This window comes from Equus przewalskii, chromosome 29 (assembly GCF_037783145.1).
Source record: "Equus przewalskii isolate Varuska chromosome 29, EquPr2, whole genome shotgun sequence".
Lineage (NCBI taxonomy): Eukaryota > Metazoa > Chordata > Mammalia > Perissodactyla > Equidae > Equus > Equus przewalskii.
In genome coordinates, this window is record NC_091859.1 from 31,290,595 (window position 1) to 31,312,639 (window position 22,045).

Below are 22,045 nucleotides of genomic sequence, written 5' to 3' on the forward strand. Positions count from 1 at the left end.
ATATAAGCAAAGAGCTCAGGGAAGGTATGATCAAGTTGGAGAGAGAGCACACAGCTAATTCGGTCTTCCCCTTTCCTCAGACACTGACTTCTGGAATCAAGATACCTGTAGCTTTGGAAGCCATCTTAACTTACACTGTTCCTATTGGCTGGAAATATCCTTTCTTCTTCCTCATTCCTTATCTATCCAAATCATACCTATACTTCCAGGCCCAGTTCAAGTCCTGCATCCGCTAAAAAATATCTCCTAGGATTCTTCCAGGCTCTGTTTATTTAATTCTTCTATTTCTCTGAACCCCTTCAGTTCCACCTAATGATCATGTAAATATGTACTAAATTCAAGTACCTCTTCTGTTATTGTTTCACAAGCCCAAGTCTGGTCTTCCTAAAAAGATAAGTTTATTCCTTTTTCTTATCCTGAACAGACCCTAGCCTAGCGCTGGGCACGCAGTAGGTACATGAGAAATAAACTCTCGTTGATGTTTCCCCACGCTGCGGCGAGCAGTGGAGCGAGGGAACGCTGTTTTATTTGTCTCTGCATCCCCAGCAGCTACCACAATATTTGGCACACAGTAGGCACCTGGGAAACTGTTATTAAATTGCAAAGGATAATGTGTGTGAAAGTGCCTTGGGTGGTGCCTAGCACACAGTAGGTGCTCAGTAAAGGTTTACTGACCCCAAGGATTAATTAAAGCATGGTAGTACTGCGGCTGATGGCATTTCACCATGGTTGTGCAACCTCTAAAGACTTACTATTTCATTTAAGTTCCTTAAAATGGGCTTCTCCATGGGCTCAGCAAAGGAGTTATACAGGACTCTAGGAAAAAAAGACAAAAACAGGGCTTACTCAGGGATCATATCTGCTGGTTATAAACCTCCCCTAGGTGCTGCCCAAGAATCCAGCCCCAGACTAGCGACGGCCCACCATGGTGCTCTCACTCACTTGAGTTCTCCAGAAAATGAGACTTGGGCGTGGCTCACTTGGGCGTAGCAGTCTTGGAGCTTCACTGTTGGCTGACCAAAGTCATTTCGGGCCAGGATAAGGACACCAGTGAAGTAGACCCCAGAGAGAAACAGATCAGCTCCTCCTGTGTCTTGGCTGTTGAGAGAAAAAGTGCAAGGTTATCCAGGCAGGCGTGGTGACGGATCGTTTCTCTGATGACCCACAGACTCTAAGTTTCTGGAGGTCAGTAACTTTCTCACCTCTGGATTCCTGGCACCTACAACAGGCAGGAGCAGAGTAGCTGCTGAATGAATATTAACTAAACAAATGAAGTAACGGATATCCGAATGAAGACAGCATTGGTGACCTTACAGTTATTTCATCCTGAATGCTCTTGCCCCCAGGGTGATTGAGCACCATTCATATAGAACGCTTGTTTGGAGAGAGAACATGGGGGTGAAGTTGGCCACAACTTATTGAGGAAGAGCATAGATGGCGAAGCGACACTCAGATGTAGACTGTGAACTCCCTGAGGGAGTGGACTGTGTGTTATTCATCTCCATGTCCCCAGGACTCAGCTCATGGCCTGACACAGAATAAGCATTCAATATATGGCTGATGAGTCAGCGAAGAAATGAATGGACACTTGAATCTATGTTACTTATAGAAGAATATGTCCTTTTTCTACAGTCTACAAGAGTTCTTGGAGTTCATGAGATGGGGATAAATGGTACACAGTAGGCACTCAATAAATGCTTGTTGAATGGCCAAGTGGATGAAGGAATGTGTTATCCTGGGGCACACACCAAGGCTAGACCTAAACATTACACCCAGGACAGTGACTTGCACATAGTAGGTGGTCTGTATGCATACATTGAATTTGCTCCGTCCCTTCTGAAGGAGGCTGCAAACGCCTCTTGAACTGGGTTCAAGATGACTATCATCCTCCAACCTCCTTGTGAGGTAAAAGGGCTCCTTTTCTGTCAGTTGCCCCTACTGATGGGGAAGTGTATTGAATGATTCGCTTAAGATCATATGGTGACTCAGTGGGGGTCTAAATTGTTGAGCACCTGTCTGCTCCTCCAACCGTCAGGGGCTTCTAGCTCTTAGGAAATCATAAAGGACATTTTGATGGGTTGCTCTGCCTTTAAGGGAAGGATGATTTTCAGCTCCTTCTCTGCTCCCTACTCCCAGCAGAGAGATTCTGATTTAAATCTCTTCTGGGAAAAATGCTCTGGAGAAATATTGTTAACAGTTGATGGAAAGAAGCCTAACGTCAAAAACATCAGCAAATTTATAAACTTTCCATTTTTGCTCAATTCCCCCCAGAACAGCAGCAGACTTTCCAGTGGAATACTCACAAAAGGGGAGACTTGACTTCCCAGTCTGTGCTGATGTTGGTGGTGCCATGGTTGGTCAGTACCTTGATTCCTACCCCAGGCACAAATGCTAATGAAGTATTTGGAAATGAAAAGGCATTGATTTTTATGCTGTAAAACAAGAAACAGAGGTGTTAGTGTAATTCTTCTGACGCATCTCTAAGTAAGGCAAAGCCAGAAATGCAGTGCAGAACTCTCGACAGGCAATTGTGAATTCCTATAAAGGAAGGAACGTCAGATCTGCCGTGCTGCCTCTGGGCACTGCCTTCTAATTCCCCTCACACCCTTGGCAGGGAGACTCTTGTCCAGTTGAGGGAGAAATGAGAAAGTTTAGACACAAATTTGTAAATAATCAATGGACTTCTTTAGTTTCTTTAGAGACAGAAGTACAACGTTGCCATCATTATTTTTTCCTTCAGCTATTCCACCATTTCTAAATGGTAGGGGGGACACTAGTATTTGGATGGGACAACTATTTTTTGTAGAAGACCATAATACACATTGCAGGATATTTGGCATATGTGTCAACTAAATGCCAGTAGTGTTCCTCCCCCCCAAATCATTGGGACAATCAAAAGGGTGTCTTCGTCCTATTCCCAAATGCCCTCTATGTATCTTCGCTAGTGGAGAAACTTATTTTAGAGCGCTAACTTCCCCTAGGATTTTCTGAGCTGTCAAACACTAAACTAGGAGGCAGTGGGTTGCGTGTAATCTACATAGGTAGATGGCCACATGCATTATGATAAGTTATCATTATGAACATAGATGAGCGATCACTACCTGCCAGGCACTGTGGTAAGCACTTCACATGCATTAGCTCATTTTTAACCCTCACAATAATCCTATGAGGCCATTACTGTTTTTACAATATGCACTCAGAGGTGAGAAGATAAGGAAATTGGCTGAAGTCATATACATGTGGTAGAACCAGACCTGGGTGCCTCCTCAGCCTGTCTTCAGACTGTGTTCTTCACCAGTAGGCTATGCGACGTCATATATTGTGCAAAGGGCACTCGACTTGGAGCCAAGTGTTGTGTTGGCTGTGTAACCTTGGGTAAGACACTTAACCTCTTTCAGTCAATCACTCAGAGGAACTGTTACTCATGGGTAGTTTGGGAAGACCAAATGAGATCATCTGTATATGGTCATTGCACAAAAGAGAGGCATTCTTATAAAATAAGATTAGAAAAAATTTAAAACATAAATGAGATAGCTGAGAAGAAACGATTATTTGCTCTTTCCTTTATTTTGCATCCTTTCATATCTATTCTTTGTCACACATCCTGAGTCCCACTGTGGGAAGAGGATGGTAGAGATTCCTTTAACACATCTTGGAAATAGTTTCATTTTGATACATATAGGTCTAACCCATTCTTTGTAACTACAGTAGAATATTCCAAGCTGTAAATGTATCATTTTAAAAAAAATCATCCGTTTGTTGGTGGACATCTGGGTTGTTTCCAGCATTTCTGGATTATAAACAACGCTACAACGAACATCCTCATATGTGTTTATGTACGTGTTTCTCTAGGGAGGATGCTGAGAAGTGGAATTGTTGGGTTCAAGGGCATGCAGAAACAAAAGGTCATTGTAAATCAACCTATAAAATAGCACTGTCCACTAGACATATGATGTTGTGTGAGCCACATATGTAATTTAAAATTTTCTAGTAACCACATTAAAAAAAAAAAAGGAAAAGAGGGCTGGCCTGAGTGGTTAAGTTCGTGCGCTCTGCTTTGGTGGCCCAGGGTTTTGCTGGTTTGGATCCTGGGCGTAGACATGGCACCACTCATCAGGCCATGCTGAGGCGGCATCCCACATAGCAGAACTGGAGGGACCTATGACTAGAATATACAGCTATGTACTAGGGGTCTTTAGGGAGAAGAAGAAGAAAAAAAAGATTGGCAACAGATGTCAGCTCAGGGCCAATCTTTAAAAAAAAAATAAAAAGGTGGGGGTGGCCCCGTGGCTGAGTGGTTGAGTTCGCACGCTCCGCTTCAGTGGCCCAGGATTTCGCCTGTTCAGATCCTGGGCGCGGACATGGCACCACTCGTCAGGCCACGCTGAGGTGGCATCCCACATGCCACAACTAGAAGGACCCACAACTAAAAAACATACAACTATATACTGGGGGGATTTGGGGAGGAAAAAAAGCAGGAAAAAAAAATAAGTAAAAAGGAAAAGAAACAAGTGAAAGTACTTTTATTAATTTTTTTTAACTCAATATATCTAGAATATTATCATTTCAACATGTAATCAGTATAAAAATTATTAATGAGATATTCTATTTTCCTTTTTCCAAAAAAAGTCTTCAAAATATGGTACATATTTTACATTCATGATACACCTCAGTCTGGACATTGCATTTGCACCTGAAATACTTGACCATATTTAGATTTGACGTTTTCAACAGAGAAAAGTAAACTTACTCAAATTGTTTCAAGCACATTTAAAAGATTTTCAATAACTGAATCACGTATCAGTTTTTAAATTAAAACTAAATAAATTAAAAATTAAGTCACATTTCAAGTGCTCAATAGCCACACGTGGCTAGTGGCTACTGTTTGGACAGCATGGGTCTAAAATTATTGTACCATTGGGGGCCGGCCCTGTGGCGTAGTGGTTAAGTTCCATGCACTCTGGTTTGGCGGCCTGAGAATCTCAGGTTCAGATCCTGGGCATGGACCTAGAACCACTTGTCAAGCCACACTGTGGCAGCATCCCACACAAAACAGAGGAAGATTGGCACAGATGTTAGTTCAGGGCCAATCTTCCTCACAAAAAAAGTAAAAATAAAAACATAAAATTATTGTATCAGTTTATCTGACCTCGCTAGCAATGGATGAGAACACCTGTTTCTCCTCATCTTTACCTACACTTGATATGATATGATTCGTCCTGGATTCTTCTGCTGTGGCATTATCATCATTGTAATTAAATAATTAATTTTGTAAATATATATTTAACGTCCATCTCTTTCACGAGACATTAAGGGCAGGGGACATATCTGTGTTGTTCATTACAAAATCCCCTATGCCTAGAACAAAGCCCTAGTACATAGTAGGTGCTCAATAAATACTTGTTGAATAGCTGACTTTATTACAGACCAGAGCCTGTCAGGAACTTTCCCTAGACCACTGGGCCTCTTCCTCCACAAAAACCTCTTGGTTTTATAGAATGTTATCCTTAACAGTAGGGAAATTAGTACTCCAAATAATTGGAGTAGCAGGGGATTATCACTGGATTGATAAAGCATTGGGGCAAATTGCAAATCACAGAGAATTCCTCACGAAAGCTTGACTGTCTGCTAACCTTTAAGACTGTGTGCAAGATGGACAAAGACATCCTCTTGCTACATTCCCTCTGGGGATCTTAAAGGCAACAAAGGCAGAGGTTGCCAGTTGCTGTCTGAACATCCATTTCCCCTTCTTCTTTCCTAAACTTTCTGGGATTTGTTCGGGATGACAAAGTTGTCAGGTAGGAAAACTAATTTCCCAGTCTCCCTTGCTTATATATATGGCCATAAGACTAAGTCTTGTCCATTATTGTATAGGCAGAATATTATTAGAGTGGAACTTCAGGAAAAAAACCTCATTGAAGAGGAAACTAACACAGCTTATAAGAGCCCTTTATCCTTGCTTCTTCCTTCTTCCAAGAGCCTGAAATCTGGATTCGATGGCTGGGCTGCAGTGGCCATACTGGACCTTGAGGTAACGTTGAGGATAAAAGCCAGAGCTAAGGATGGTGGAGCAGAAAAATATAAGAAGGCTAGATTCTGATGAAACTGTGCGGCTTCCATAGGATTCCTCCACTGTTTCCTTTGAGCTTCTTATTTGTGAGACAATCTTATTTGTAAGACAAAAATGAACCCCTATTACATCTAAGCCATTGTAATTTTCTGCTACATTCAGCTGAACTTTATTCCTAATTCATGGAATCTCAAAACTCCGGGCTGGGTGAAACAAGAATATGAATCAATGTGTCAATTCCATTGTTCTGACAATGATGTCCTTATGCCATCATTACGGTTATCAACTCATACTTGTACAGCAGTTTAAGTTTTATAAAGTATCTTCATATTTGTTACACTATCCGATTTTTACTGTTTACTGATTTTGACTTTTGGTTTTATTACCGTAACATGGAAGAAAAGATTATGGCTACCACCAGAATTCTTCTTAGGAAGAGAAGTTCGTTGGTCAGGCAATTACTTTGAAAAGCATTTAGAGCTTAAAGGAAGATTCTTTGGTACCCAGGAGTGGGTGGAACTGCTATGCATGAGACCAGGGGAAGAAACTCTCGTTGTTCCAGAGAAGGAGAGAAAGTCTAGACAGCAAGAAGGCAGAAGGCCATGTGCCCTGTGACCCATTCTTATGACCTCTGAAATCTTGACTAAACTTCACTAAAACAAGACAAGACTTGACGAGAGTAGATTTATTTTTGAGACTGTGGTTGAATTCTGCATCTAGGTTTATGGGGGTGAGTGCAGCAATGAAATGAACAAGAATTTCATTTAGAATTCAAGGAGCAAGGTGGCCTCAGCTGACATCTGTGTTGAATTGGACTTCTCACTTTAGGAAAGAGACCAGGACATTGAGACACCGAGCAGATTTGCCAGGTGCACACAACTGGTGTGCAGCAGAGATATGATGTGGACCCACGTGTTCTGACCCAAATGCTCCACTCTTTATCAACTTCATGATTCTATTTCTTGAGTCATTTGTCTGAGAAGCCTTTCACGAGAGGTTGTTAACCTCTTCTCTGAAGGTGCTGGTGTTACACCAGAACACATGGTGGCATATTCACAACCCTGAGATTTTAAAGATTAATTTCACTGCTGACAATTCTCTTCTCTTTTACTTACTTTGAAAAATTGTAGTTCACATAATCAATCTTCAGAAATTCAAGAGACTCATTACCCTTTAAATCTGGGATTTTTCTTTCTTTGACCATTTGCTCAATTATCTCCCTCCCAGCTTGAACACCTGTGAAGGAACCAAAGAAGTATTTATTGATAATGACAAAGATGATAATGATGTACTATCATTAAACATACAAGTGAAATTTATCCAGTAAGACATGCTCTTAGATACTTAGAAAACAGCAATCCTACAAAGTGAGTATTATTGTCCTTGTTTTATAGATGAAAACACTGGTCCTCTGGGAGGCTAATGGAATTGCCCAAGACCCCAGAGCTAACAGTATGAGAGATTTTCATTATGTGGCCAGGGCTAAAGAATGTTATCCCAGGACAGTGTGAAAGGAAAAATGCAGGGGCGTAAATAATTGATGAGATGAAAATAATAATAGCTAGTTTGTATCAAATGCCTGTCTATGCCAGGACTGACTACACTGTGCACACTCTCTCCTTTGATCCTGACAGCAACCCAAGGACACAGGTGTCATTATCCTTTTTTTGCATAGGGGGCAGCTGAGCTCAGAGAGGCTCACTAGCCTGCCCAAGAGCCCACAGCTGGTGAGTTTCATTATCCAATGCTTGGAAGAATGGGAAGCAGAGGACAGAGCACAGGTTTTGAGATCCAGCAGAGCAGACCTGAGTGCATATCTTGCCTCGGCCCCTTACTAGTGTGTGACTTGGGAAATTTAGTTCAGGCCGTCTGAGACTCAGATTCTTCCTCTCTAAAATGACTACACCTTCGTTGTAGGGTTATTGTTGGCATTAAACCAACCTGGGGCCCTTTAAGCACATTTTGAAGAGGCTGGCCATGGTGGACACTCAAGAAATGTTCTGACCTCAAAGCCTGTCCTCCACCATGCCATGCTCTATTTCCACAGACGATCTCATCTGACCCTCACATCACATTAGAGGTAGGCACCCTGTTAATCATCATTCCCACTGTCCAGATGAGAAAACCCACTTGCCCAAGGCTGTGCAAGGAGGAAAGGGGCAAAACTGAGATTCACATCCATGCGGACTGACTTCAGATCTGCTCTTTTAACTGCTCTGATCTTGAGGGTGGAATAAACTGTTCTCACAACTTTAATACTGGTACAAGATATCTATTTCTGATATTCATTTCTGTGCACATCAGCACATCAATACAGTAACAAGACACAAACACATACAGATATATATACATAGATAAACACACAAATACATTTCCTGTATGTATTTCTACATACATCACGGTTCACATAACAAGCGTGCAAAAGGGATCAATTTTAGATCCTCTGTGCCAGACAAGGTACTGGGGGATGGACAAGGAGTTTCCCAAAGACCAATCTTTCCTCCTTGCCTTCCCTCCTCCCGTCCTTTATTCTCCCCTCTTCCTTCGTTCCCTCCTCTCTCCTTGTTCCTGCCTTCATTTCTTCATTCATTCGTTTGTTCCTTCCTTCCTTCCTCCCTCCCTTCCTTTATTTCCTTTTTGGTATAGCAGGAGAGGCATTTCTTGGTTACACTTAGGTATTTCTTGGTTAGACAGCAGTGCTTGGGTTGACTGCTTTAGTTAAGGAGGAATGGGAGAGATCTATCAACCTACATTCAGCTCATCGTAGGAAAACATTTACAGGAGGAAAATAGGCCCATACACTTTGATTTTGCAGTCCTTTTTCTCCACACAATCTGCCCCCACCTCAACTTAGCCCAAGGACCGTCTCAAGCCAACATTTTTCTCTCCCTTGTGTTTGTAAATACCTCTAAAGGAGTTGTTAATCTTTCAGTGTCTCAGACTCCTTTGCACATCCAGGAAATGTTGTGGAGCCTCTCTCAAGAAAAACGCACAATCATCACTCATAGTAAATTTTGCCCACAATTTCAGGGGAATCTAAGTGCCTTTTGAAATCAAGCCTTTTCTGAAGCTCTAAGTTGCTGCTTTTACTCTCAAATCTCCTTTGCTCTATCCTGTAACACATTCTTCTTTAGAACCCTGAGATGCTCATTGTGCATGCCTGTGGGAGGCAGAGAGAGAGTGAGAACCTGTGGCTGTGTTCGGCTATCCCTCGCATCAAGTTGATTATTCTTTAGGCAACACTTTCTTCCCAGCCATCTTAGCAGCTTCTGCATAAAGAACTGGATCACTCCACAGTAAAGCTGGTCTCAGTCACGAGACAACCCAATATGAACTTCTGGGTTTGAGGTACAGACTCCAACGAGGGGGCCTGCAGCCTGGCTTCTGAAAGCATCTGACTCACCATAGTCCAGAGCCCGCTGAGTAGCCCTTGCTTTGATTCCAGGGTGAACGGTCTGAGAGGACGCGATGTGGAGATTCCACAGGAGGAAGTATCCCCAGAGGACGTGGACAGTCTTTTCATGCATCTGCAATTAACCAACATTTATGGTTCCTTCATTATTCTTGACTTTCTCAATGGTCAATTCCACTCAGCATTTTATTGCTCACTTCCAGATCTTACTCCATCCAACCATCCGTCCACCCATCCATCCATCCAGTAATCACCGATTGAACACACCAGAACATGTTCTGGGTGCTGATGATGGAGAGATGATCTATGTGTGGCCCCTGACTTCTGCTTCCCACAGACTAGAGGGTGAGTCAGATACACAAACACACACACATAGATGATTATAACACACTACAGTACGATGCAATGCAATACAATACCAGAGTCTTAGAGTAAACATAATGATTGGGATATGCCCCAGGAAGGATACTAGAGTGGGGGTGGGGGATTCTCAACAGTTTTAGAATAAACAAGTCAGTGGTTTAGAAAGATAGCCTTAGTGGCTGTGAGGCAAACACCCATATGCTTAAAGACCCTTGATGACTCTCCTTTGCCCATAGGATGCTCTTAGCGTGGCAATCGGGGCCTTTCACAGTGGGCTCCAAACTTTTTCCCGGCTCCTGTCCCTCCTCTCCTGTCAGGTGGTAGTGTTCTGAGCTGGCCATGCTGAGCTATCTGCTCTTCTTCAAATTGCCAGTTCTTTCATGATTGAGGGGTTTTTGTTTAGCCCTTCCAGTGTAAACACACATGCATGTACACATTCTCTATCTCTCTCTTCCTTCTTCCCCCACCCTCCCCTCTCTCTGCCTCTGGGTCACATATCCACTTTCTGTCTGGTGAATGCATTTCCCAGGGCCAGCTCCACTGTCCCCTGGGCGATAGTCTCCCTCACCATGTCATTTTGCACTGGGCGCATCCCCCCTCCTCTATGCTTCCACTACACTTTGTACAACACATAGGCATCCATTTGAGCATCATTTGACACACACTGTTGTCTGATTGCAGGCAGGCTCACCGCTTCCGCCACCACCTCCACCACCACACCAAGCTGGAATCATTTCACGTGGATGTTTGCATAGCCTCCTGACTGGTCCCTGCTTCCACCCTTGCCCCCTTCTGGCTGCTCCCCACACCACAGCCAGAGTGGGCTTTTAAAAATGAAACTCAGATCTTGTCACTCCTGCCTCCTTCCCCATTAAAGCCCTCCAGTGGTTCCCCATCTTTTTTTTTTTTAAATATATTTTTTTTATTGAGTTAATGATAGGTTACAATCTTGTGAAATTTCAATTGCACATTAATGTTTGTCAGTCATGTTGTAGGTGCACCACTTCACCCTTTGTGCCCACCCCCCACCCCACCTTTCCCCTGGTATCCACTAAACTGTTCTTGGTCCATAGTTTTAAATTCCTCATATGAGTGGAGTCATACACAGATTATCTTTCTCTTGCTGGCTTATTTCACTTAACATAATTCTCTCAAGGCCCATCCATGTTATTGCAAATGGAATGATTTTGTTCTGTTTTGCAGCTGAGTAGTATTCCATTGTATATATGTACCACATCTTCTTCATCCATTCGTCTGTTGCTGGGCACTTAGGTTGCTTCCACGTCTTGGCTATTGTAAACAGTGCTGCAATAAACATTGGGGTGCACAGGACTTTTGGGATTGCTGACTTCAAGCTCTTTGGATAAATACCCAGTAGTGGGATGGCTGGATCGTATGGTAATTCTATTTTTAGTTTTTTGAGGAATCTCCATACTGTTTTCCATAGTGGCTGCACCAGTTTGCATTCCCACCAGCAGCGTATTAGGGTTCCTTTTTCTCCACAACCTCTCCACAGTGGTTCCCCATCTTAACCAATGTGAAAGCCAGAGCCCTTTCACCATCTATAAGGCTTGGCCTTGCTCCACACCTCTGCCTTCTCATTGACTTCCTTCTTTAACACAAATGCCTGGCTCACGTGGCCCCAGTCTTACTGGCTCACTTGATCTTTCCTGAACAGTCTAAGCAGCCAGTATCCCAGGCTCTTTGCACTTGTTCCCTCTGTCTAGTGCAGTCATCCTCCAGATAACCACATGGCTAAGTCTTTCACTTTCTTCAGCTATCTCAAGTGTTATCTCAGTGAAGCGTTTCCTAACCACTCTATACATAACAAGGACCCTCACCCACGACCCTGGTATTCTCTATGCCCCTCCCCCCCCACTTTATTTTTCTCCAAAGCACGTATCACCATCTAGCATAGTCTATAGTTACTTATGTGTTTATTGTCTGTCTCTCCTACTGGAATTTTCAGACTTCATGAGGAAGGACTTCAGCACCTTGAACAGCATCTGGCACATAGTAGGCAATGGGTAAATATTGAATGACTGATTGAATGAACGTCTCTTCCTTGAGACTGTGAGGTTGGCCAGGTATGCCTTCTGAGTTCCCACAGCACTCAGGGCAGTCCTTGATCTTAGTATGCAGCACCCTGTATTGTGGTTGTCTTCTTCACTTGTCTGTCCCTTCATCACGGGGATTGTGTCTTACTTCTATAACGCCAGAGTCTAGCACAATGCCTGGCACATAGTAAATACACACAAAAAATCTTAATTAAATAAACATCTTCTCCAAGGAGAGAGATCACATCTTCTTGACTGTTTTATTGCCAGTACTTGGCTTATGGTAAATGTTCAGTGTGTATTTGTTGAATTAATGGACTCAGTGAATTAATGCCATCCCATTTTCTTGTTGAATGAAGCACAGGTACCAACAGCAACAGTGATGTGGGTTTCTTTTAATGACACCCCAGTGAGTAATACATTCACAGGCCTTGTTTCTAGTTATGAGAGTTTACAATCTGGGTGAGCTGTCATTGCTGCCTTCACACATGGCAAAGACCCAGAGGGGACAGGTACCCACCGAGTTAAAACAAAAACATGAAACAAATCAGAGAAGCATTTGTGGGGGTGGTCAAGGAAGACGAAGTTGTGGCAGCCATGCATTTAGACAGGGGAAGGGGCCAGGCCAGGTGGGGCAGGGAAGGATTCAAAGAGGAGCTGGGATTCAGGAGTAGTCTGATGAAAAAAAAGGTCATTGTAAGAAGAAGTGTGAATGTGTGTGTGTATGTGTGTGTGTGTGTACTTGGCCAAAATAAGTGAGAGGTTGATTAAGTGAGAGGTTTGATAAAGGGGGTCATGTGGGCTTAGGGGAGAAGCCATAGAGGTGGGAATGGGATGATGTAGACAAAGGGGTATTGCAGAGAATTTACTTGAAAGGAACAGAGCAGTGTGACCAGGCAAGGGAGTGTCCAAGCAGGTCTGTTGCCCCTCTATTTTGGGCTTTTGTGTGAAATGGAAAAAGCTGCTCTCTGGAGATATACCTGCCTTCTGGCACAAAGTGGGGTCAGTGGAAAGTGTTTTAGGAAAACCCCACAACAGCATATCCAGCTTGGTGGACAGAACAGGGGGCTGCCTCACTCCCCGGTTGGGCTGGCACGTTGGGTAGTACGCAAACTGCCCAACTCGTACGGTGGACTTGTGCTCAGATTACTGAATGGTCAGGTGGGTATTTTACTGGAGGGCCGTGAGGTTGAGGATTGGGGTCTTGACCTGCCTGTTCTGTAGTGTATAAGTCCACCTTCAGGTCTGAGTAGAGGCTGGCTTGGTCAACCCACTTACGTTTCTCACCTGATTTCCCAGGAGCCCCTCTGTACCCCGCTGTCCAGACAAACTGAATTCCTGGTCCATAAACACATGCTGTGTTTCCTGGCTGATGCCTTTGCTTATGCTGTTCCCTTCACCTAGGCCTGTAGAGACCTTGCACATCCTTAAGGTCCATTTTAAACATAGCCTTCTTTCTGAAGCCATTTCTGATTTTTCTAAGCTAATCTCATTTCCTTTTGAACCCTTGGTCAAAATATATATTTGTTCATGCATGTATGTTTATTTTCTTGCTTATCGTCTGTCTCCCCTACCAGAATGTACACACTGTGAGGGCAGAGACCTCATCTAGTTTGGAGGTCCTGAGCCTGGCTTAGTGTCTCAGATACAGTGCATGATTGATAAATGTTGGTAGAATGAATCGGTGAATTAATAAATGAAGAAATAGCCCTTACTTCACTTGAGATTATATTATAGTTCTTTGCAGAGACGATTAACAAAGCATTTATAGACTAGCAGAGTGTATGCAGCCATCAGAACAAATGTTAACCACAGTCCTGGAGCAGGGTCCAGGAGATCAGGTACTGGATCGTGGGGCAGACAGGGGAAGTCTTGGAGGAGTGGTCACGGGGTAGGAGGGAGGGGACTCAGGGTAGTGAGTATTTACCATTAGATTCTGAGATAGTTCAACATTTTTACCCTGCTACGGCCTTATGCATCCACTGTGATGCTTCACCCCTGTGGAGTGGGTTTGGGTTATAGAGGACAATCTACAAAAGAACCTGGGGGCAGTACTGGGGGCAGGGCTGGGGGGGGGGTGGCTTGAGGATGATCAGGGTGCAGACGACAATAAGGGAAACAGAGGGATGAGAGCGAGAGCTGAGGGGAAGGGACTCAGGTAGGAGAGGGTCTCTGGCCAAGGAATGAGTGATCTGAGGGTGGCAGGAAATGTGAGGAGAGGGACAAGCAGATGTGACGTCGTTCATGCTCAGAGGGATATGAACAACATCTTATACATGGTTAGAATGGAAGCAGGAGCAAGGTGCAGTTGCCATCGCTTCTAGGACTTTCTTGATCCTTTACTTGTCCTGGGAGTTGTCAAGGGGTCCAGGAGAGGGAGAGAGGCAGGGACGGATGGGACCACAGGAGTGAGGGGAACACTCCTGGGGCTCAGGTTAATGGCTACTTACCAATGGTATAGAAGTATTTCCACATTTTAATAAAAGTATTTTAACATTTAACTAAATTTAACAAATTAGATGTCTAGTCACACGAATATCACTGTAGGCAAAGAATTGTAAATGGATGTGTCACACCAAGAGAGCCATAAGACGGATTTTTTAAAAAGAGGAAAACATTTTCATAGCAGTGGAAAGCAATGTGAAAGAATGTTCCACCAAAAAGTCTAGACCCATTAGACTGTATGCAAATTAAGGTAAAAATTATATCTCTGCCTGGCACATAGTAGGACCTTAATAAGTACTTGCTAACTGACAAACTGACTGGCTTACCAGATTCTAAAATAATGAATGTGTATTTATTTACTATTTACAAAACTCACAAGAATTCTTCGAGGTAGATGTTACTCTTATCATACCCCTGTTTCAGACATGTGGACAGAGGCTTAGCGTGTGAATGACCTGTCCAAGATCACATTGTAAGTCAGGGACCTGGGAATCAAACCTTGTCCTTCCGGCTCTTAATTCCAGTGCTCATGAATTTTTTCCCTTTAATGACTTGATAAGTTCTAGATTTTTCATTTTCATCTGGGAATTTCAGACAGCAGTTGCTTCATGTCATGTTCTATGTGGAGAAATTCATGAAGCATCTGGAATTTCTCAAGCATCAAGGTGCAAATCCCTTTGTATTTTCTTGGGCACAAATGGAGTTTCTTTTTTTTTTTTTTCCTGCTTTATCTCCCCAACCCCTCCACCCGCCCCCCCACCACCCCGTACACAGTTGTTTATCTTAGTTGCAGGTCCTTCTAGTTGTGGGATGTGGGACGCCGCCTCAACGTGGCCTGACGAGCGGCGCCACGTCCGCGCCCAGGATCCGAACCTTGGGCCACCGCAGCGGAGCGCGCGAACTTAACCACTCGGCCATGGAGCCGGCCCCTGGAGTTTCAAATTCCCTTCTAGCAGCAAAAACCCGTGTTCCCTTCTTGGTTAAAGGAAGTTTCTGAAGTGCTCTCTACTTTGATGGAAGTCCAGGAACTCAAAATTGCACATAGAAAAACATATTTTTCCTCTAGAAATTTTATGAGTGAATGAAATCACTGGGCTATAAAGGGATGGATTGTATGTCACTCTAAGTTGAATTGTTTGGTTAGGATGATAATTTATGGGCAGAGGAGGAAAGAAATCTTGTCAAGCAAGATGACTCCTAAAAGGTTAAGTAATTTGGCTGACAAGTAAGGGCAGGGTGAGTTGCCTGTTAAAAAAAGGGATCCAAGAAGATTTAAAAACCCTGCCAGCAAGTTACCTATTTTGTCACATCTGAGGAATGGCTTCTTTCCAAGATTCAAAGCCTCAGAAGTCATTACATTTCTATACCAATATATGGACAGAATAACACTTCGAAATTAAATGGCCCTTGCCTGAGTCATTCTGGCGACCAGAAACGGGAAAACTCTAGCACAATTTAATTCCTGAGATTCACAGATCTACTCATCATTACTACTCATGGAGGAGAACATTGACAGACTCCGGAAGAATTGATTAAAGGGGTGAGGAGTGAATGAAATGTAGCCTTCAAAACAGAGGCAAAGGTTGAAAAATTAAGTTCAACAGGCTAAGAGAAGCCTAGAGTATAAGAATATGCCAACATAATGGTTAAGACAAGTGTATGTGGAGTCAAAATCAACAGGCATATATGGGCAGAATTAGAAGAATATTTCAAGGGATTCAGCTCACACATCTGATTTTATAGCAAGATCTCTAATGACAAGGACCTTGAAAATTCACGCCAAGTCTTTCCTCCCAAAACTTCACGCTTAACAAAGACAACCTAAACAGTTCAGGCAAGTGGGAGGGTCATTTGCTCTGGCAGGATCTAGGTCACTGAAACGGTTTAGGATGGGGCTCCAAAGAATAGAGACCACAGCAGCTCCTTAGTCCTAACCACCCTGGTTGAGAGACAAGTGAGCATTTTCTGCCACTGTGCTGGGTTCCCTACAGAAGGGGAAGCAAAAACAGGTCCAGACTATCGAGTGACCCTCTTAATATTGCTGAATGATGCAAAACTCAACATATAGTCCAAACTAACTCTCTCGTTTTTCTTAGAGTTGTTCACAGTCTTCACTAAACCTCTTGCCTAAAAAGCCTGAGTGAGCATGACTTAAAAAACAACCAAACAAACAAAACCCAGATAATAACAACTCAGGATATGCGACAGCTGATGTTCAAGGTGTCCAGCGGGACGGTAATTCCCCTTGGGAGATCCAGCACCGGCAGAGACTTGACATTTGTTCATGATTCTTACCTCAAGCAGAGGAAGCGTCCACAGCTGGGGAGCACCTTCTATTCCCTCCGACTTTGAAGTCGATGTGTTCTCCACTTGAGCTGTGAACTCAGCTGCTGTAAGGACAAGATAATTAAGTCTGAATCATCTAGAGGTGGATTTTTTTTATGCCTCTTTCAAAAGGTGGGACATAATTGCTTCACTTCAATTACCCAATGGCATGAATGAACACTACAGTCTGTACCTAGATGAGCAGACAATGCCACCTATGCAATAATTACCTCCTTGCAACATAGATACACACACACACACACTGACACACTTGTGAAATGGTTATGGCTACTTTACCAGAAAGATTCAGTCAAGAATTCCCACGTGTTGAAAAAGGTGTCAAATTGCATTGAATTGGGAGAGGAAGAATTTTCCTTTCTGAGATAATCAGCTGGCTTCTACTAGTCAGGGTGCCTGCAGTGGATGGCTCTACTACTGCCCAGAATACCTTTCGGACTTTTGGTGGATCCAATTCAGTCTGAAAGCACGAGGCTTGATAAGCAGGCTGACCTAGTTACCATCTTTCTCTTTCAGGGTAGGACCACAGATAGCATCTCTAAGCGTTTGCTCATTTTCAGAAGGTTATCAGTCGCTTCCTGATCCGGCATTCCTTTGATGTGAGTTGGGTGGGTTCGTCAACTATTACATAACTTGACATCTTTAGATTCTGACCCCCATCCCCGCTCCCATGCCCCATGTTTTAGTCATTGCATTTTAGATGGCCAGGGATCTGATTGCACGAGGTGTCTTATGTCTTATTTACAATTTTCTGGGTAAGATAGGGTGAACAACCGTCCTGGTTTTCCCAGGATGCAGGGTTTTCAGTACTAAACACCAGGCAGTCCTGGGAAAACTAGGAAGACTGGTCGCCCTAGTAAGAGAACCAGGCTTGTGCACTTGGCATCGTCCGCACTTCTGATAGCTTCTCAGTGTTCTCAGCCAGTGTAGCTTGAGATACACGTACCTGTTTAACTTGTTTCCTTAGGGGTAAAATGGGGCTAAAAATAGTCTCTACCACGATAGGTTCTGGTGAAAGAAAAATGTTGATAATTATCTTAGTCTGTTTGTGCTGCTATAATAAAATATCACAGGTGAGTCTCAGCTAAGCTAAGCTTATAAGCTAAGCTGCATAGCTTATAAACAACAGAAATGTATCACTCACAGTCCTGGAGGCTGGGAAGTCCAAGATCAAGGTGCCAGCATGGTCACATTTGGGTTAGGACCCTCTTCCTGGTTTATAGCCAGTGCCTTCCGGCTGTGTCCTTACATGATGGAAAGAGCAAGGGATCTCTCTGGAGCTTCTTTTATAGGGCACTAATCCCATTCATGAGGGTTCCACCCTCATGACTTAAGTATCTCCCAAAGGTCCCACCTACTAATACCATCACCTTTAGGGGTTAGGATTTCAGCATATGAATTGTGAGGGGACACAAACAATCAGGCCATAGCAATAATGTACAAGAATATGCTCTTAAAACTGTAAAGTGGGGGCCGGCCCAGTGGTGTAGTGGTTAGGTTTGCATGCTCTGTTTCAGTGGCCTGGGGTTTGCAGGTTCAGATCCCAGACACGGACCTACACACTGTTCATCAAGCCATGCTGTGGCGGTGTCCCATATACAAAATAGAGGAAGAGGGGCACAGATGTTAGCTCAGGGACAACCTTCCTCAAACAAAAAGAGGAGCATGGCAACACATGTTAGCTCAGGCCAACCTTCCTCACTAAAAAACCCCAAAAAACAAAAAAACCCAAAAAAACAAAATAACCGTGTAAAGTGCTGGGAAATCATATTCATTAGGATTTGGCCATATCAATGGTGATATCAGCCTGCAGACACTCTCCTCATAGAATCATTTATTGTCAGTCATCATAGAGGAATCCATTCATTAAATCAACAAATATTTATTAGGTACCTACCATGTGCAAGTCCTCTTCAGCAAAAGAGACAGAATCCCTGTCCACATGGAGCTTATGTTCTAGCAGCTGGAGATATAAAATAAACAAGCAGACAACAAAAGAAACAAAAATGTAAGGACTATGACACGTGCTGTGAAGGAAAAAAGGGACTGAATTTGGTGGGGTGGACTTGTAATCGGTAGGGTGATTGTAACTGAGGGTGGTGTGCTTACTTTGTTAGGATGATCCAGGAAGGCTTCTCTGAGGAGGTGATATCTGAACAGAGATCAAAGCATTAGAGGCCAGGCAGGCAAAGCATTGGATGGAATGGGCCAGCAAAGGTGGGCCAGTGAGTCTGGAATGTTGTAAAAATGCAACATGACTGTATTTGCCAGCAAATGCTGGCAAAAATGATGGTATTAGACGTCCAAATGGTGACATCAGGTGGGTGGTGGAGTTTGGGGAGAGGTTGGCTAGGAAATACAAATTTCCAAATCGTTATCCTAGAGGCGGAATTAAAGCCACGGAAGTGGATGAGATCCTCTGAGGCTGTTTCCCATGGTGCATGGGCTACTGGAGGGATGCGGAACAATTTCAGATGCTACACAGGTAAACACTTGAAGTCACATTGTGATTATTTTTAGAGTATTAGGAATAAAATACAGGACTAGACACAGAAGAAGATGAATAACATCACACACGACACGGGAAAAATTTACAAAGTACCTCTAAGTATGTCTGTCTTTTCCTCAGGGTTTTCCCTAGACGGCAGCATCAGTTTCCTCCCTCTCTCTCTCTCAGTCTGTGTCAGGTCCTAGCTTTCCTCTTATCTCTTCTTCCCAGAGCAGCTTCTCAGCTCTTCCTCCTCCCCTGCTCCCCACCTTCATTCCTGGCCCCAATTCTTTTCTCTTGTCAGAAAGATTCAGATCTTGCACAGTCTTTTATTTGCATCTCACATCCATTAGCCAGCTGCTTAGGACCTGCTAGATTTAGAAGGAAGCTGAAACTGTAAAACAACAGTATCTTTCCTGATGCAAACAACTAATTTTTCTTTTTGTCACAAGAGACCTGAAAGTCTAATCATATCTTGTTGAAAACCCCAGAGCCATTGCTGCGTATTCCAGGACTGTTGGCCCAGGGTCTGGGCAGAGTTCTCAGGGGGGCTGGCATGGATGAATGATGAGGACAGAGAATGTGAAACGTGGGGACCTGTCCTGCAGTCCTGGAGGGCTCTTGCCTCCTGGAGCAGTCCTTGAGCAGGTCTCGCTGGCCCTGCTCTGCCCACCCCAACTCTGGGACCTTGGGAAATTTACTCCCTCCTCGAGGTTTCAGAGCCATCATCTGTAAAAGCAGAGACCACATTTACTTTGATGAGTCATTATGAAAATTAAAATAAATGAGTTAGCACATATTAAGTTTTCCATACCGTCGAAAATTAGATGCGCTATTGTATTTCCTTTGTTTTTATTTCAAATTAATAATTTACAAGCTATTTCAAATAACGTTTATTTTTAAGAAGTATACAAAATTTAGCTTTCATGGCATTTATTTTTTTACAGTTACCTTCTACTTGGAAATTAATACAAAATTTTCTCTTAATATAGCTTCCCCTTTTAAATAAATTTATAAACATTTTAAGAAGTAGGTTGATTTACGGGAAAAAAAGTAAATAATAGTACAGCTCATGTGGGACGTGGAAAAACTTTGGAAAAAGGGGCTCAAATAATTGGAGTTTAGGAAACAAAGATCTAAGAAGAGAGTGTGGCTAGTCTGTTTTATCTCATTTGGAAGGGGCCTTAGAAATCAGCTCATTGGGCTTCCTTTCTGTTCAGGGAAACATTTTAGGGCAAATTTGCCAAATTCGTCATTAACAACAACAATGACAAAAGCCAGCAGCACCATATCCAGTTTCACTATTTATTTTAGTTTTCCAGATTTAACTCAAGATTTGCTGGGAACACCTGCTAATCCAGCCTACCCACGATGGCAATCTAGAATGCAAGATTAATTGTTTCACTTACTAATGACTGACAGTGTATTAGTCTCTGCAGATCAAGGGGCACCTTTAATTAAAACTCCAAAAAGAAAAATTGTAATTAACTAGGTAGAATAATTGTTCATTAAAGAAAGATGTCCAGATACAGTGGGAAGGAACTGAGACCCCAGTTCTTAGTTTCTAGAGTGTCTGGGCTATTCCCATACAGAAAGAAGCTATCTGAATCCAGACTTCTTTTGGAACTTGGAAGACAAATTATGTTATTCTTTGTGGGAAACAAAAGCAGGAGGGGACAGGGATCATGGGTATATGGGGGGATGAGCCAGATAAGGCAGTTTTACGGCAAAACACACTTTGAGCTCTGATTCCTTATCTCCCTCCAGCATTTTGTGTTTGTGAAATCTGGTGAAAAGGAAACCCTGAGACAGATATAAGAGGTAGAGAGAAATAAGAGCTAACAAATATTGAAATGTTTGTTATGCTTTGGGTGCTATCCATATATTAACTCATTAAATCCACACCAAGACGGTATGAGGTACTAATACCATCTCCATTTTATAGATGAGGGAACTAGGAGGGGAAGTGATTGCCTAAGCTTAGGGGTCAGAGCCAGTAAGTCATGGAGCCAGGATTCAGGACCCAGGTGTTCTGCTTCCAGGAGTCCATCCTCTTGACCACTATGCTAAGCTGTCTTTTTAGGAAGGTCACTAAAGGGCAACCCACAGCCCAGGGGATGCAGAAGGTGAGGAGAGAGAAGGATGCTGTTGCTAGGCAACCCATCTGGTTTTCCAAGCTGCTAATTGAATCTGTGTAAGTAACACAGATATATGTGTATGTTTGAAATCCCTAGTTTATTCCCCACCAGAGGAAGCTGCCTGGAGTTTGTGTGGCTCTTGAGAGAGATGAGTGACCCTACAGTTACTCGGCAAGGGCTGGGAGAGGTCTGGCAGAATCATCTTATCACCTGGCAGCAGCTCCCCCGCCCCTCCCACTCCGTCCCAGGCCACACTCTCCTGAGTTCTGTGTGATGACGTTTCTGTGTAGTGACTGACTCAGACCATGGCTGCATCCACCAGTCAAATGCGGGAATGGTTTATGGCAATGACTGCCTCTTGGTTTTCAAAAATATACAAACCCACTTACCTCCACATATTATGAGTTATCTAAAAGGGAATTAAAGTTAAAAATGAATTTAAATTCACGCTAAATTTTAAATGTACATACATATAACTTTTTATAAGACATGAGACATATTGTGGAACCAAGCAAACAAGATCATGTGACACAACTCTGGAACGTCTGGGAATCACTGGTGTGAGCCCAATTCAAACAGACAAGGATTTCTCCACATTGGTGCTCCTGACATTTTGGGCTACGTAGTTCTTTGATGTGGGGGCTGTCCTGTGCATTGTAGGATGTTTAACAGCATTCCTGGCCTCTACCTACTAGATATTAGTAGCACCACTCTTTTCTGCCCCACTTG

The 22,045-nt window shown here is 43.2% G+C and overlaps 1 protein-coding gene across 14 annotated transcripts in view; it reads right to left on the bottom strand.

Moving 5' to 3' along the window:
- Positions 1-22,045, bottom strand: part of BPIFC (BPI fold containing family C) — a 53,161-nt gene that overhangs the window by 24,196 nt on the left and 6,920 nt on the right. For 5 of the 14 annotated variants that reach the window (XM_070599833.1, XM_070599829.1, XM_070599827.1 and 2 more), the window contains 10 exons: positions 19,293-19,907; positions 18,800-18,842; positions 18,588-18,653; positions 17,835-17,934; positions 16,643-16,737; positions 9,474-9,597; positions 7,186-7,306; positions 2,304-2,432; positions 943-1,098; positions 753-816 (listed from right to left, as the gene is read on the bottom strand). In XM_070599833.1, the coding sequence (XP_070455934.1) occupies positions 753-816; positions 943-1,098; positions 2,304-2,432; positions 7,186-7,306; positions 9,474-9,597 (594 nt within the window). In that variant the 5' untranslated portion in view covers positions 16,643-16,737; positions 17,835-17,934; positions 18,588-18,653; positions 18,800-18,842; positions 19,293-19,907. Of the gene's footprint in view, positions 1-752; positions 817-942; positions 1,099-2,303; positions 2,433-7,185; positions 7,307-9,473; positions 9,598-16,642; positions 16,920-17,834; positions 17,935-18,587; positions 18,654-18,799; positions 19,908-22,045 lie in introns of those variants that run through there. The other 9 variants (XM_070599828.1, XM_070599822.1, XM_070599830.1 and 6 more) reach the window with 6 other exon arrangements.